General features: G+C 37.9%; 1 protein-coding gene across 1 annotated transcript in view; it reads right to left on the bottom strand.

Annotated features, from left to right (window-relative positions):
• Positions 1–4,085: 4,085 nt before the first annotated feature.
• LOC129015139 (E3 ubiquitin-protein ligase HERC2-like) overlaps positions 4,086–13,558 on the bottom strand; it is a 97,291-nt gene continuing 87,818 nt past the window's right edge. The window contains 1 exon segment of the mRNA XM_063654288.1: positions 4,086–6,763. Within this exon segment, the coding sequence (XP_063510358.1) occupies positions 6,661–6,763 (103 nt within the window). The 3' untranslated portion in view covers positions 4,086–6,660.

The raw sequence follows: 13,558 nt of genomic DNA, 5'->3' as shown, positions 1-13,558 counted from the left end.
CTCTTTCCCTTTCTCAGGGGGAATTGGGTTTTTTTACATACAACTGAGTTTTTGCTTACACATTTTTTAATTTCTTTTAATTCCTGTTCCCATCCCAGCACCCTGAGAGGCCGAGGTGGGTGGATAACCTGAGGTTGGGAGTTTGAGACCAGCCCGATGAACATGGAGAAACCCCATCTCCACCAAAAAAAAAAAAAAAAAAAAAAAAAAAAAGTATATATATACACACACACACAATTAGCCGGGCATGGTGGCTCACGCCTGCAATCCAAGCCACTCAGGAGGCTGAGGCAGGAATATTTTCTCCCTCCCTTAGATAAAAGATAGCATACACCATTGTGTACTTTATTTTTTGACCTGGGGTGGGGTCTCACTCTGTCATTGAGGCTGGAGTACAGTGGTGTGATGGCTCACTGAAAACTGCCTCCTAGACTCAAGCTGTCTTCCCACCTCAGCCTCCAGGGTCGCTGGAACCACAGGTGTGTGCCACCACACCCGGCTATTTTTTTTGTATTTTTGGTAGTGACTGGGTTTTGCCATGCTGCCCAGGGTGAGCTCTTGGGCTCAGGTGATCCACCTGCCTCAGCCTCCCAAAGTATTTTCAAAGTGTTGGGAATTACAGGTGTGAGCCACTGCACCAGCCCATTTTGCACCTTTTCAAACTTATCTCAGAGATCACTTCATATCTGTTTATAGAAATGTTCTTCATCTTTTTTTAAATTAGTACTTTGTAGTGTGGATTTTTTTTTTTTTTTTTCTGAGACGGAGTCTTGCTCTGTCTCCCAGCAGGCTGGAGTGCAGTGGCACAATCTCGGCTCACTGCAAGCTCCACCCCCGGGTTCACACCATTCTCCTGCCTCAGCCTCCTGAGTAGCTGGGACTACAGGCACCCGCCACCAAGTCCAGCTAATTTTTTGTATTTTTAGTGGAGACGGGGTTTCACCCTGTTAGCCAGGATGGTCTCGATCTCCTGACCTCGTGATCCACCTGCCTCAGCCTCCCAAAGCGCTGGGATTACAGGTGTGAGCCACCGCACCCAGCCATACCACATTTTTAGTCAGCTAGTTTTTAATTGACATTTGAGTGTTAGGCCTTTTTTTCTGACATTATTAGACTAAAATATGAAAAGGAAATCTTGCAAAAAATTCAAAAGAAAATTTACCTGTCTTTGTGATCTTGTTGTAGGGAAACTTTTCTTAATGATTAGTATCCAGGATATGAAAAACAGCATAGTAATGAAAAGGAAAACTTAAGACAAAATGGGCATAGGATGTGAAGAGTTACTTTATAGAGGAAGAAATTGGAATGGTCAGTAAACATGGGAAAAGATAATTGAACTAGAAACTAATGGATAAATGAAAGTTAAAATGAATGTTCTATCATCTTCAGATTGGTGAAAATCTTCAGACTGGTGACAACGTAAGTCTGACAGAATTGCTGGCAGAGATATGGGCCAGTGGAAACTCAGCTAGGTAAAGTGGAGTGCAATTTTACAATCTCTATTGAAGTTGAAGACACACATACCTGAGTCAAAAAATACACGTGTACAAAGAAATTTGGAAAAACTGTTTATCACAGTTATCACACATATGCAGTAACATAAGATGATGCAGAATGCAAGTTAACCAACAAGAGATTGGATAATTAAACTCATATCCATGTGGTGGAATATTATACAGCAATTAAAAATGAACACACTAGATTGAAAAGAATTAACATGGGTAAATCTCATAAAGAAAACTTTGAAAAGGCAAGCTGCAGAAGGATATGGGCAATATAATAACATACGTGAGTAGTTAATTTCCATATTTATGTTGTTTCAATGTTTTTAAAAAAAAAGAGTTATGGGCTGGGTGCGATGGCTCACGCCAGTAATCCTAGCACTTTGGGAGGCTGAGGTGGGTGGATCACCTGAGGTCAGGAGTTTGAGACCACCCTGGCCAAAATGGCGAAAGCTCACTTCTACTAAAAATACAAAAATTAGCTGGGTGTGTTGGTGCACACCTGTAATCCCAGCTACTCAGTTGACCAAGGCAGGATAATCGCTTGAACCCGGGAGGCGGAGGTTGTAGTGAGCCCAGACTGCACCACTGCACTCCAGCCTGGGCGACAGAGCAAGACTACGTCACCAAAAAAAAAAAAAAAAAAAAAAAAAGAGTTGTCACCATATATGTATTGTTTTCTTATATTCATTAGCATGTGGATATGGATATTATTAATACTGTAAATTATTTTGTTTAGTGGTTTAAAGATACACTTTTTGTCTGGATAAGTAAAATACAATTGTTTAAAAATATAAATCTTTATATTTCTTATGAATACATGATTATATAGTAAAAAATATCTGTGGTGGTAATCCACCAGAGTCAGAACATGCTTGCTTCTGAGGGTAGAGGGAGGGCCGTGGGATTGGAGAGAGCTAGGATAGAGGCTTCAGCTGTGTCTGTCTAATTCATTGTTTCTTAAAAAGAATTTGGGCTTACAAGTTCAAATATTAAGATTTGATAAAGTGAAATAGATTTTAAAAAATCACCCTACTTTACTGTATCTTTGAAATGTTCCACAATTTAAATAAAAGGATTGATATTATATATGTACTTGAGTTGCTATAATGTTTTACATTTTTCTTTGCTTCACTTTGAATTTTTCAATGATCTCTGGGGAAGCTTCAGTCATTCTCTCTGACGGATTTGTGTGTGGTGGTGGTAGTGATGGTATTAGGTATTATAGATTTCCTACCACATGAGCAGCTTTTACTTACACACAGTATGATTGGAAAGTAAAAGCATTGTAACATCTTACAGATATTCATGATTTTTGGTTGTTGGAAGTGAGGGAGAGTTCTTATTTCAAAACTTCTTATGTGCTTTTTTGGTGTTTACTTATAGTATCAGTAATGATAGAATGTACAAATCATTAATTTACATTTACTGAGTTTTGCCATCATTTGTAATTCTAAGGTTCCTTTTGTTCTTTAGAAATGTGTTTGAATATAAAAACACAGTGACAATGTATTCTTTCTTATTTCATCCTATTTCTCCTGAAAGTTTACATGTTTTTTTTAGCAGTCTGATTATGTTGTACCTTGGTGTGATTTTACTTTGCTTCTTCTGCATAAGGCTCACTGAGCTTCTTAGACTGGGAATTACCAGTTTTCATGAATTTGAAGCTGCAGTGAGTCATCATCATGCCACTACACTCCAGCCAGGGTGACAAAAGAAGACCCCAGCTCTAAAAAAAATGTGTGTGTGTGTGTGTGTGTGTGTGTGTTAAGTTTATATCTGTATCTTCCTATTTATCTGTTCTTTGCTGTCATTTTCCTCTTGGTTTCTTTTGGATGAACTGATTATGTTTTATGACTTCACTTCAACTTCTTTGTTGGTTCATCAGATAAAACTCTTGGGTTATTTTAGTGATTGTTTTGGGGGTGTGTAGATTACATCTCTAACTTATCACAGTCTATTCTGAAGTCATATACTACACCTGTATAAGAACTTCACAAGTCTACTTCCACTTCCTCCCCCAGTCTTTGTGTTACAATTAACTTCTGTGTAGGTTTTAAACACCTTAATTTATTTGTATTATGTCCTTGAAATATTCAATTATCTCTTTCAAAGATCTAGGAAAAACGTCACGACATTAACATTTCTTTATTCCTTTGATAGACTCATGATTCCATCTGGTATAATTTTCCTTCTATTTAAAGATATTATTTTAAGGTTTTGGTTGTGCAGATCCGTGGTAATGAGTTCTTTCAGTTTTTGTTTATCTAAACAACTCTATTTCAATTTCATTCTTGAAAAAGTATTTCTGCTGGGTAAAAAAAAAATATGTCGACAATAATTTTTCCTTATAGAAAATCCACTGTCTTCTAGCTTGCATTGATTCCTAAAAGACATCTGTATCTATGCTTATCTTTCTTCCTGTATGGAACATGTTTAGTACCCCCACCCCCACCCCCACCCCCACCCCCACCCCCACCCCCACCCCCACCCTCATCCTCACCCTCACCCCACCTGCTTATAAAATATTTTTCTCTTTATCTCTGGTCTTGATCCATTCACCTTAGTGTAGTTTTCTTCATCTTTCTTTTGCTTAGGGTTTTTTAAACATCTTGAATCAGTGGATTTGTTTTCAACAAATTTGGAAATTTTTTAGCCATTATTTCTTCAAAACCCCCCACGTTCCCCTCCTTTGGTGGCTCCAATTATGCATATATTAGGACATCTGAGGTTGGCCTACAGCTCACCTCTCTGATGTTCTGTTCATTTGTACAGTCTTCTTTCTGTTTCATTCTGGATAGTTTCTTTCATTACGTCTTCAAGTTCACTGATCTTTTTTTCCTGCAATGTCTAATCTGCCATTAATCCCATCCAATGTATTTTTCATCTTTAGAACTTTGATTTGGGCATTTAAATATCTTCCAGGCTTTACCTAACACATTCAAATTCTCTTCTAGCTTCTTGAAGATATGGCATATGGTTAAAATAACTATTTTAATAAAGTTCTTATATAGTAATTCTACCACTGATATCATTTCTGAGTCAGTTTCAACTGATGATTTTTCTCGTCATGTAAGTTGTATTTTCCTGCTCCTTGCAGGCTTGGTAATTTTTTATTGGATGCAGGAAATTGTGAAATTTACCTTACTGGGTGGTTCATGTTTGTATTCATAAAAATATTCTTCTACACACTGCTTTGAATGTGTCCCAGAGATTCTGGTATGTTGTGTCTTTGTTCTCATTGGTTTCAAAGAACATCTTTATTTCTGCCTTCATTTCATTATGTACCCACAGTAGTCATTCAGGAGCAGGTTGTTCTGTTTCCATGTAGTTGAGTGGTTTTGAGTGAGTTTCTTAATCCTGAGTTCTAGTTTGATTGCACTGTGGTCTGAGAGACAGTTTGTTATAATATCTGTTCTTTTACATTTGCTGAGGTGTGCTTTACTTCCAACTATGTGGTCAATTTTGGAATAGGTGTGGTGTGGTGCTGAAAAGAATGTATATTCTGTTGATTTGGGGTGGAGAGTTGTGTAAATGTCTATTAGGTCCGCTTGTTGCAGAGCTGAGTTCGGTTCCAGGATATCCTTGTTAACTTTCTGTCTCGTTGATCTGTCTAATGCTGACAGTGGGGTGTTAAAGTCTCCCATTATTATTGTGTGGGAGTCTAAGTCTCTTTGTAGGTCTCTAAGGACTTGCTTTATGAATCTGGGTGCTCCTGTATTGGATGCATATATATTTAGGATAGTTAGCTCTTCTTGTTGAATTGATCCCTTTACCATTATGTAATGGCCTTCTTTGTCTCTTTTGATCTTTGTTGGTTTAAAGTCTGTTTTATCAGAGACTAGGATTGCAACCCCTGCCTTTTTTTGTTTTCCATTTGCTTGGTAGATCTTCTTCCACCCCTTTATTTTGAGCCTATATGTGTCTCTGCATGTGAGATGGGTTTCCTGAATACAGCACACTGATGGGTCTTGACTCTTTATCCAATTTGCCAGTCTGTGTCTTTTAATTGGAGCATTTAGCCCATTTACATTTAAAGTTAATATTTTATGTGTGAAGTTGATCCTGTCATTATGATGTTAGCTGGTTATTTTGCTCATTAGTTGATGCAGTTTCTTCCTAGCCTCGATGGTCTTTACAATTTGGCATGTTTTTGCAGTGGCTGGTACCGGTTGTTCCTTTCCATGTTGAGTGCTTCCTTCAGGAGCTCTTTTAGGGCAGGCCTGGTGTGACAAAATCTCTCAGCATTTGCTTGTCTGTAAAGAATTTTATTTCTCCTTCACTTATGAAGTTTAGTTTGGCTGGATATGAAATTCTGGGTTGAAAACTCTTTTCTTTAAGATTGTTGAATATAGGCCCCCACTCTCTTCTGGCTTGTAGTGTTTCTGCCGAGAGATCAGCTGTTAGTCTGATGGGCTTCCCTTTGTGGGTAACCCGACCTTTCTCTCTGGCTGCCCTTAACATTTTTTCCTTCATTTCAACTTTGGTGAATCTGACAATTATGTGTCTTGGAGTTGCTCTTCTCAAGGAGTATCTTTGTGGCATTCTCTGTATTTCTTGAATCTGAATGTTGGCCTGCCTTGCTAGATTGGGGAAGTACTCCTGGATAATATCCTGCAGAGTGTTTTCCAACTTGGTTCCATTCTCCCCGTCACTTTCAGGTACACCAATCAGATGTAGATTTGGTCTTTTCATAGTCCCATATTTCTTGGAGGCTTTGTTCATTTCTTTTTATTCTTTTTTCTCTAAACTTCTCTTCTTGCTTCATTTCATTCATTTGATCTTTCATCACTGATACCCTTTCTTCTAGTTGATCGAATCAGCTACTGAGGCTTGTGCATTCATCATGTAGTTCTCGTGCCATGGTTTTCAGCTCCATCAGGTCCTTTAAGGACTTATCTGCATGGATTATTCTAGTTAGCCATTCATCTAATTTTTTTTCAAGGTTTTTAACTTCTTTGCCACGGGTTCAACTTCCTTCTTTAGCTCGGAGTAGTTTGATCATCTGAATCCTTCTTCTCTCAACTCGTCAAAGTTGTTCTCTGTCCAGCTTTGTTCTGTTGCTGGTAAGGAGCTGCATCCCTTTGGAGGAGGAGAGGTGCTCTGATTTTTAGAGTTTCCAGTTTTTCTGCTCTGCTTTTTCCCCATCTTTGTGGTTTTATCTACCTTTGGTCTTTGATGATGGTGATGTACAGATGGGGTTTTGGCGTGGATGTCCTTTCTGCACATTCAAAGTGGTGTGTAGAGGGAAATTTATAGCACTAAATGCCCACAAGAGAAAGCAGGAAAGATGTAAACTTGACACTCTAACATCACAATTAAAAGAACTAGAGAAGCAACAGCAAACACATTCAAAAGCTAGCAGAAGGCAAGACATAACTAAGATCAGAGCAGAACTGAAGGAAATACAGACACAAAAAACCTTTCAAAAAATCAGTGAATCCAGGAGCTGGTTTTTTCAAAAGATCAACAAAATTGATAGACTACTAGCAAGACTAATAATGAAGAAAAGAGAGAAGAATCAAATAGACACAATAAAAAATGATAAAGGGAATATCACCACCGATTCCATAGAAATACAAACTACCATCAGAGAATACTATAAACACACCTCTACGCAAATAAACTAGAAAATCTAGAAGAAATGGATAAATTCCTGGACATATACACCCTTCCAAGACTAAACCAGGGAGAAGTTGAATCTCTGAATAGACCAATAACAGGCTTTGAAATTGAGGCAATAATTAATAGCTTACCAAAAAAAAAAGTCAAGGACCAGATGGATTCACAGCCGAATTCTACCAGAGGTACAAAGAGGAGCTGGTACCACTCCTTCTGAAACTATTCCAATCAATAGAAAAAGAGGGAATCCTCCTTAACTCATTTTATGAGGCAAGCATCATCCTGATACCAAAGCCTGGCAGAGACACAACAAAAAAAAGAGAATTTTAGACCAATATCCCTGATAAATATCGATGCAAAAATCCTCAATAAAATACTGGCAAACCAAATCCAGCAGCACATCAAAAAGCTTATCCACCATGATCAAGTGGGCTTCATCCCAGGGATGCAAGGCTGGTTCAACATATGCAAATCAATAAACGTACTCCAGCATATAAACAGAACCAATGACAAAAACCACATGATTATCTCAATGATGCAGGAAAGGCCTTTGACAAAATTCAACAACGCTTCATGCTAAAAACTCTCAATAAATTAGGTATTGATGGGACGTATCTCAAAATAATAAGAGCTATCTATGACAAACCCACAGCCAATATCATACTGAATGGACAAAAACTGGAAGCATTCCCTTTGAAAATTGGCACAAGACAGGGATGCCCTCTCTCACCACTCCTATTTAACATAGTGTTCGAAGTTCTGGCCAGGGCAATCAGGCAGGAGAAGGAAATAAAGGGCATTCCATTAGGAAAACAAGAAGTCAAATTGTCCCTGTTTGCAGATGACATGATTGTATATCTAGAAAACCCCATTGTCTCTGCCCAGAATCTCCTTAAGCTGATAGGCAACTTCAGCAAAGTCTCAGGATACAAAATCAATGTGCAAAAATCACAAGCATTCTTATATACCAATAATAGACAAACAGAGAGCCAAATCATGAGTGAACTCCCATTCACAATTGCTTCAAAGAGAATAAAATACCTAGGAATCAACTTACAAGGGATGTGAAGGACCTCTTCAAGGAGAACTACAAAACACTGCTCAATGAAATAAAAGAGGATACAAACAAATGGAAGAACATTCCTTGCTCATGGGTAGGAAGAATCAATATCGTGAAAATGGCCATACTGCCCAAGGTAATTTATAGATTCAATGCCATCTACATCAAGCTACCAATGACTTTCTTCACAGAAATGAAAAAAACTACTTTAAAGTTCATATGGAACCAAAAAAGAGCTCGCATTGCCAAGTCAATTCTAAGCCAAAAGAAAAAGCTGGAGGCATCACACTACCTGACTTCAAACTATACTACAAGGCTACAGTAACCAAAACAGCATGGTACTGGTACCAAAACAGAGATAAAGACCAATGGAACAGAACAGAGCCCTCAGAAATAATGCCACATACCTACAACTATCTGATCTTTGACAAACCTAACAAAAACAAGCAATGGGGAAATGATTACCTATTTAATAAATGGTGCTTGGAAAACTGGCTAGCCATATGTAGAAAGCTGAAACTGGATCCCTTCCTTACACCTTATACAAAAATTAATTCAAGATGGATTAAAGACTTAAATGTTAGACCTAAAACCATAAAAACCCTAGAAGAAAACCTAGGCAGTACCATTCAGGAGATAGGCATGGGCAAGGACTTCATGTCTAAAACACCAAAAGCAATGGCAACAAAAGCTAAAATTGACAAATGAGACCTAATTAAACTAAAGAGCTTCTGCACAGCAAAAGAAACCACCATCAGAGTGAACAGGCAACCTACAGAATGGGAGAAAATGTTTGCAATCTACTCATCTGACAAAGGGCTAATATCCAGAATCTACAATGAACTCAAACAAATTTACAAGAAAAAAACAACCCCATCAACATGTGGGCAAAGGATATAAACAGACACTTCTTAAAAGAAGACATTTATGCAGCCGAAAGACACATGAAAACATGCTCATCATCACTGGCCATCAGAGAAATGGAAATCAAAACCACAATGAGATACCATCTCACACCAGTTAGAATGTTGATCATTAAAAAGTCAGGAAACAACAGGTGCTGGAAAGGATGTGGAGAAATAGGAACACTTTTACAGTGTTGGTGGGACTGTAAACTAGTTCAACCATTGTGGAAGTCAGTGTGCCGATTCCTCAGGGATCTAGAGCTACAAATACCATTTGACCCAGCCATCCCATTACTGGGTATATACCCAAAGGATTATAAAACATGCTGCTATAAAGACACATGCACACGTATGTTTATTGTGGCACTATTCACAATAGCAAAGACTTGGAACCAACCCAAATGTCCATCAATGATAGACTGGATTAAGAAAATGTGGCACATATACACCATGGAATACTATGCAGCCATAAAAAATGATGAGTTCATGTCCTTTGTAAGGGACATGGATGAAGCTGGAAACCATCATTCTCAGCAACCTATTGCAAGGACAGAAAATCAAACACCACATGTTCTCACTCATAGGTGGGAACTGAACAATGAGAACACATGGACACAGGAAGGGGAGCATCACACACTGGGGCCTGTTGTGGGGTGGGGGGAGGGATAGCATTAGGAGATATACCTACAGTTAAATGACAAGTTAATGGGTGTAGCACACCAACATGGCACATGTATACATACGTAACAAACCTGCACGTTGTGCACATGTACCCTAAAACTTAAAGTATAATAAAAAAATACAAAAATTAAAAAATATATATATATTCTTGAGCTTTGAGCTCTGTGATAAGTTACTTATAATTAGTTTAATCCTTTTGGGTCTTGCTTTTAAGCTTTGTTGGTGGGATGATAGCAGCAATTCGTCTGTCGATAATTTTTCACCAATACTGGGTAAGGTCATTCTTAGTACTTTAATCATTGCCCTGTAAATTGTGAGGTTTTGGGAGCAGCCTCCATCTCCCTGCTCTGTGTGCTCCGGGGACTATTCCTTCTTATCCCTTTGGGCGGTCTGTTCCTCAGCCTCACAACTGTGAGCGTCATATTAGGCTCTGCAGGTCTCCGCAGTCCTCTCTGTGCAGCTCTCTCCACTCTGGTACTCTGTAGACTCTGTATGTCTTGGCCTCCCTGGGCTTCCAGTTCTGTGTCCTCTACACTAAAGGAGTCTGCCAGGATCTGCCTGGTGTTCTCCTTCCTATGTCACATTCTGGAAACTTTCTACAGAAAATCAATTGGGCAAATCTTAGAACTTGCCTTTTTTTTTTATTTTTCATTTAAAAATTTTTATATTTTTAATTTTTGTGGGTACATAGTACATGTATATATTTATAGAGTATATGAAATATTTTGATTGAGGCATACAATGTGTAGTAATCATATCAGGATAGATGGGTTTTGCATCACCTCAAGCATTTATCCTTCCCTGTATTACAAACAATCCAATTATAATTTAGTTACTTTAAAATGTACAATAAGTTATTGTTGAATAGAGTCACCTGTTGTGGTATCATACTTGATCTAATTCCTTCTATCTAACTATATTTTTGTACGATTACCCATCATCCCTTAGAACTCTCCTTGTTTCCCATGACTCACGGAACACCGTGTTTTGTTGCCTGATATTCAATGGCTTTGGGACCATTTTATTTAATTATTTCATCTCATTCCATCATTATTTCATTTATTTCATTCATTTCATTTCATTTCATATGACAGGATCTCACTCTGTCACCCAGGCTGGAGTGCAGTGGCACAATCTCAGATTTCCCTTCCCTTCCCTTCCCTTCCCCTTCCCCTTCCTCTTCCCCTTCCCTTCTCGCCTCCCCTCCCCTTCCCTTCCATTTCATATGACAGGATCTCACTCTGTCACCCAGGCTGGAGTGCAGTGGCACAATCTCAGCTCACATTTCATCATTTCTCATTTCACGTATTTCATTTATTTCATTTCATTTCATTATTTCATTTCATTTCATTGTTTATGATAGCATCTCACTCTGTCACCCAGGCTGCAGTGCAGTGGCACAATCTCAGGTCACATTTCATTTCACTTCATTTCATTTCATTATTTCACTTCATTTCACCATTTTATCTCAATTCATTTCATTTCATCATTTGATTTCATTTCATTTCAATTTCATTTCATTTCGTTTCAATTTCATTCCATTTCATTTCATTTTTTATGACAGGATCTCACTCTATAAACCAGGCTGGAGAACAGTGGCACAATCTCAGCTCACATTTCATTTCATTTATTTAATCTCATCTCATCTCATTTCATTTCATTTCTTTCATTTTTTATGACAGGATCTCATTCTGTCACCCAGGCTGGAGTGCAGTGCCACAATCTCAGCTCACATTTAATTTCATTTATTTCATTTCTTCATTTCATTTATTTCATTTCTGCATTTCATTTCATTTTTTATGACAGGATCTCACTCTGTCAGCCAGGCTGGAGTGCAGTGGCACAATCTCAGCTCACATTTCATTTCATTTATTTCATCATTTCATTTCATTATTTCATTTATTATTCTTTATGACAGGATGTCACACTGTCACCGAGGCTGGAGTGCAGTGGCACAATCTCAGCTCACATTTCATTTATTTTTCATTTCATTTCATTTCATTTTTTGTGAGAGGATCTCATTCTGTCACCCAGGCTGGAATGCAGTGGCACAATCTCAGCTCACATTTCATTTCATTTATTTCACTTCATCATTTCATTTCATTTCATGTCACTTTTTATGACAGGATCTCACTCTGTCACCCAGGCTGGAGTGCAGTGGCACAATCTCAGGTCACATTTCATTTCATTTATTTCATTTCATCATTTCATTTCATTTCATTTTTTATGAGAGGATCTCACTCTGTCACCCAAGCTGCAGTGCGGTGGCACAATCTCAGCTCACATTTTATTTTATTGTTTCATTTCATTTTTTATGACAGGATCTCACTCTGTCACCCAAGCTGGACTGCAGTGGCAGAATCTCAGCTCACATTTCATTTCATTTATTTCATTTCTTCTCTTCATTTCATTTCATTTCATTATTTCATTTCAGACAGGATGTCACTCTGTCACCCAGGATGGAGTGCTGTGGCACAATCTCAGGTCACATTTCATTTCACTTCATTTCATTTCATTATTTCATTTCATTACATCATTTCATTTCATCATTTCAAATTCATTTCATTTCATATTTTTTATTACAAGATCTCACACTGTCACCCAGGCTGCAGTGCAGTGGCACAATCTCAGCTCACATTTCATTTATTTCATCATTTCATTTCATTATTTCATTTATTATTTTTTATGACAGGATCTCACTCTGTCACCCAGGCTGGCACAATCTCAGCTCACATTTCATTTCATTTATTCCTTCATTTCATTTTTTATGACAGCATCTCACTCTGTCACACATGCTGGAGTGCAGTGGTACAATCTCAGCTCACATTTCATTTCATTTATTTCATCATTTCATTTATTTCATTTATTATTTTTTATGACAGGATCTCACTCTGTCACCCAGGCTGGAGTGCAGTGCCACAATCTCAGCTCACATTTCATTTCATTTCATTTTTTATGACAGGATCTCACTCTTTCACCCAGGCTGGAGTGCAGTGGCACAACCTCAGCTCACATTTCATTTCATTTATCTCAACTCATCTCATTTCATTTCTTTCATTTTTTATGACAGGATCTCAGTCTTCACCCAGGCTGGAGTGCAGTGGCACAATCTCAGCTTACATTTAATTTCATTTATCTCATCTCATCTCATCTCATTTCTTTCATTTTTTATGACAGGATCTCACTCTGTCACCCAGGCAGATTGTGCAGTGGCACAATCTCCGCTCACATTTCATTAATTTCATTTCATTTCATTTCATTTTTTATGACAGGATCTCACTCTGTCACCCAGGCTGGAGTGCAGTGGCACAATCTCAGCTCACATTTCATTTCAGTTCTTCTCTTCATTTCATTCATTTCATCATTTCATTTTCTCATTTCATTTCATTATTTCATTTCATTTCAGACAGGATCTCACTTTGTCACCAGGCTGGAGTGCAGTGGCATAATCTCAGCTCACATTTCATTTCATTTATTTCATTTCATCATTTCATTTCATTATTTCATTTATTATTCTTTATGACAGGATTTCACTCTGTCACCCAGGCTGGAGTGCAGTGGCACAATCCCAGCTCACATTTCATTTCATTTATTTTATTAATTCATTTCATTTTATTTCAATTCTTTTCAATTTCATGTTTTATGACAGGATCTCATTCTGACACCCAGGCTGGAATGCAGTGGCACAATCTCAGCTCACATTTCATTTATTTCATCTCATCTCACTTCATTTCATTTCATTTCATTTGTTTCATTTTATATGACAGGATCTCACTCTGTCACCCAGG

The sequence above is a fragment of the Pongo pygmaeus genome, chromosome 18 (assembly GCF_028885625.2).
Source record: "Pongo pygmaeus isolate AG05252 chromosome 18, NHGRI_mPonPyg2-v2.0_pri, whole genome shotgun sequence".
Classification (NCBI taxonomy): Eukaryota; Metazoa; Chordata; class Mammalia; order Primates; family Hominidae; genus Pongo; species Pongo pygmaeus.
This window is presented reverse-complemented; position numbering and strand designations above follow the sequence as displayed.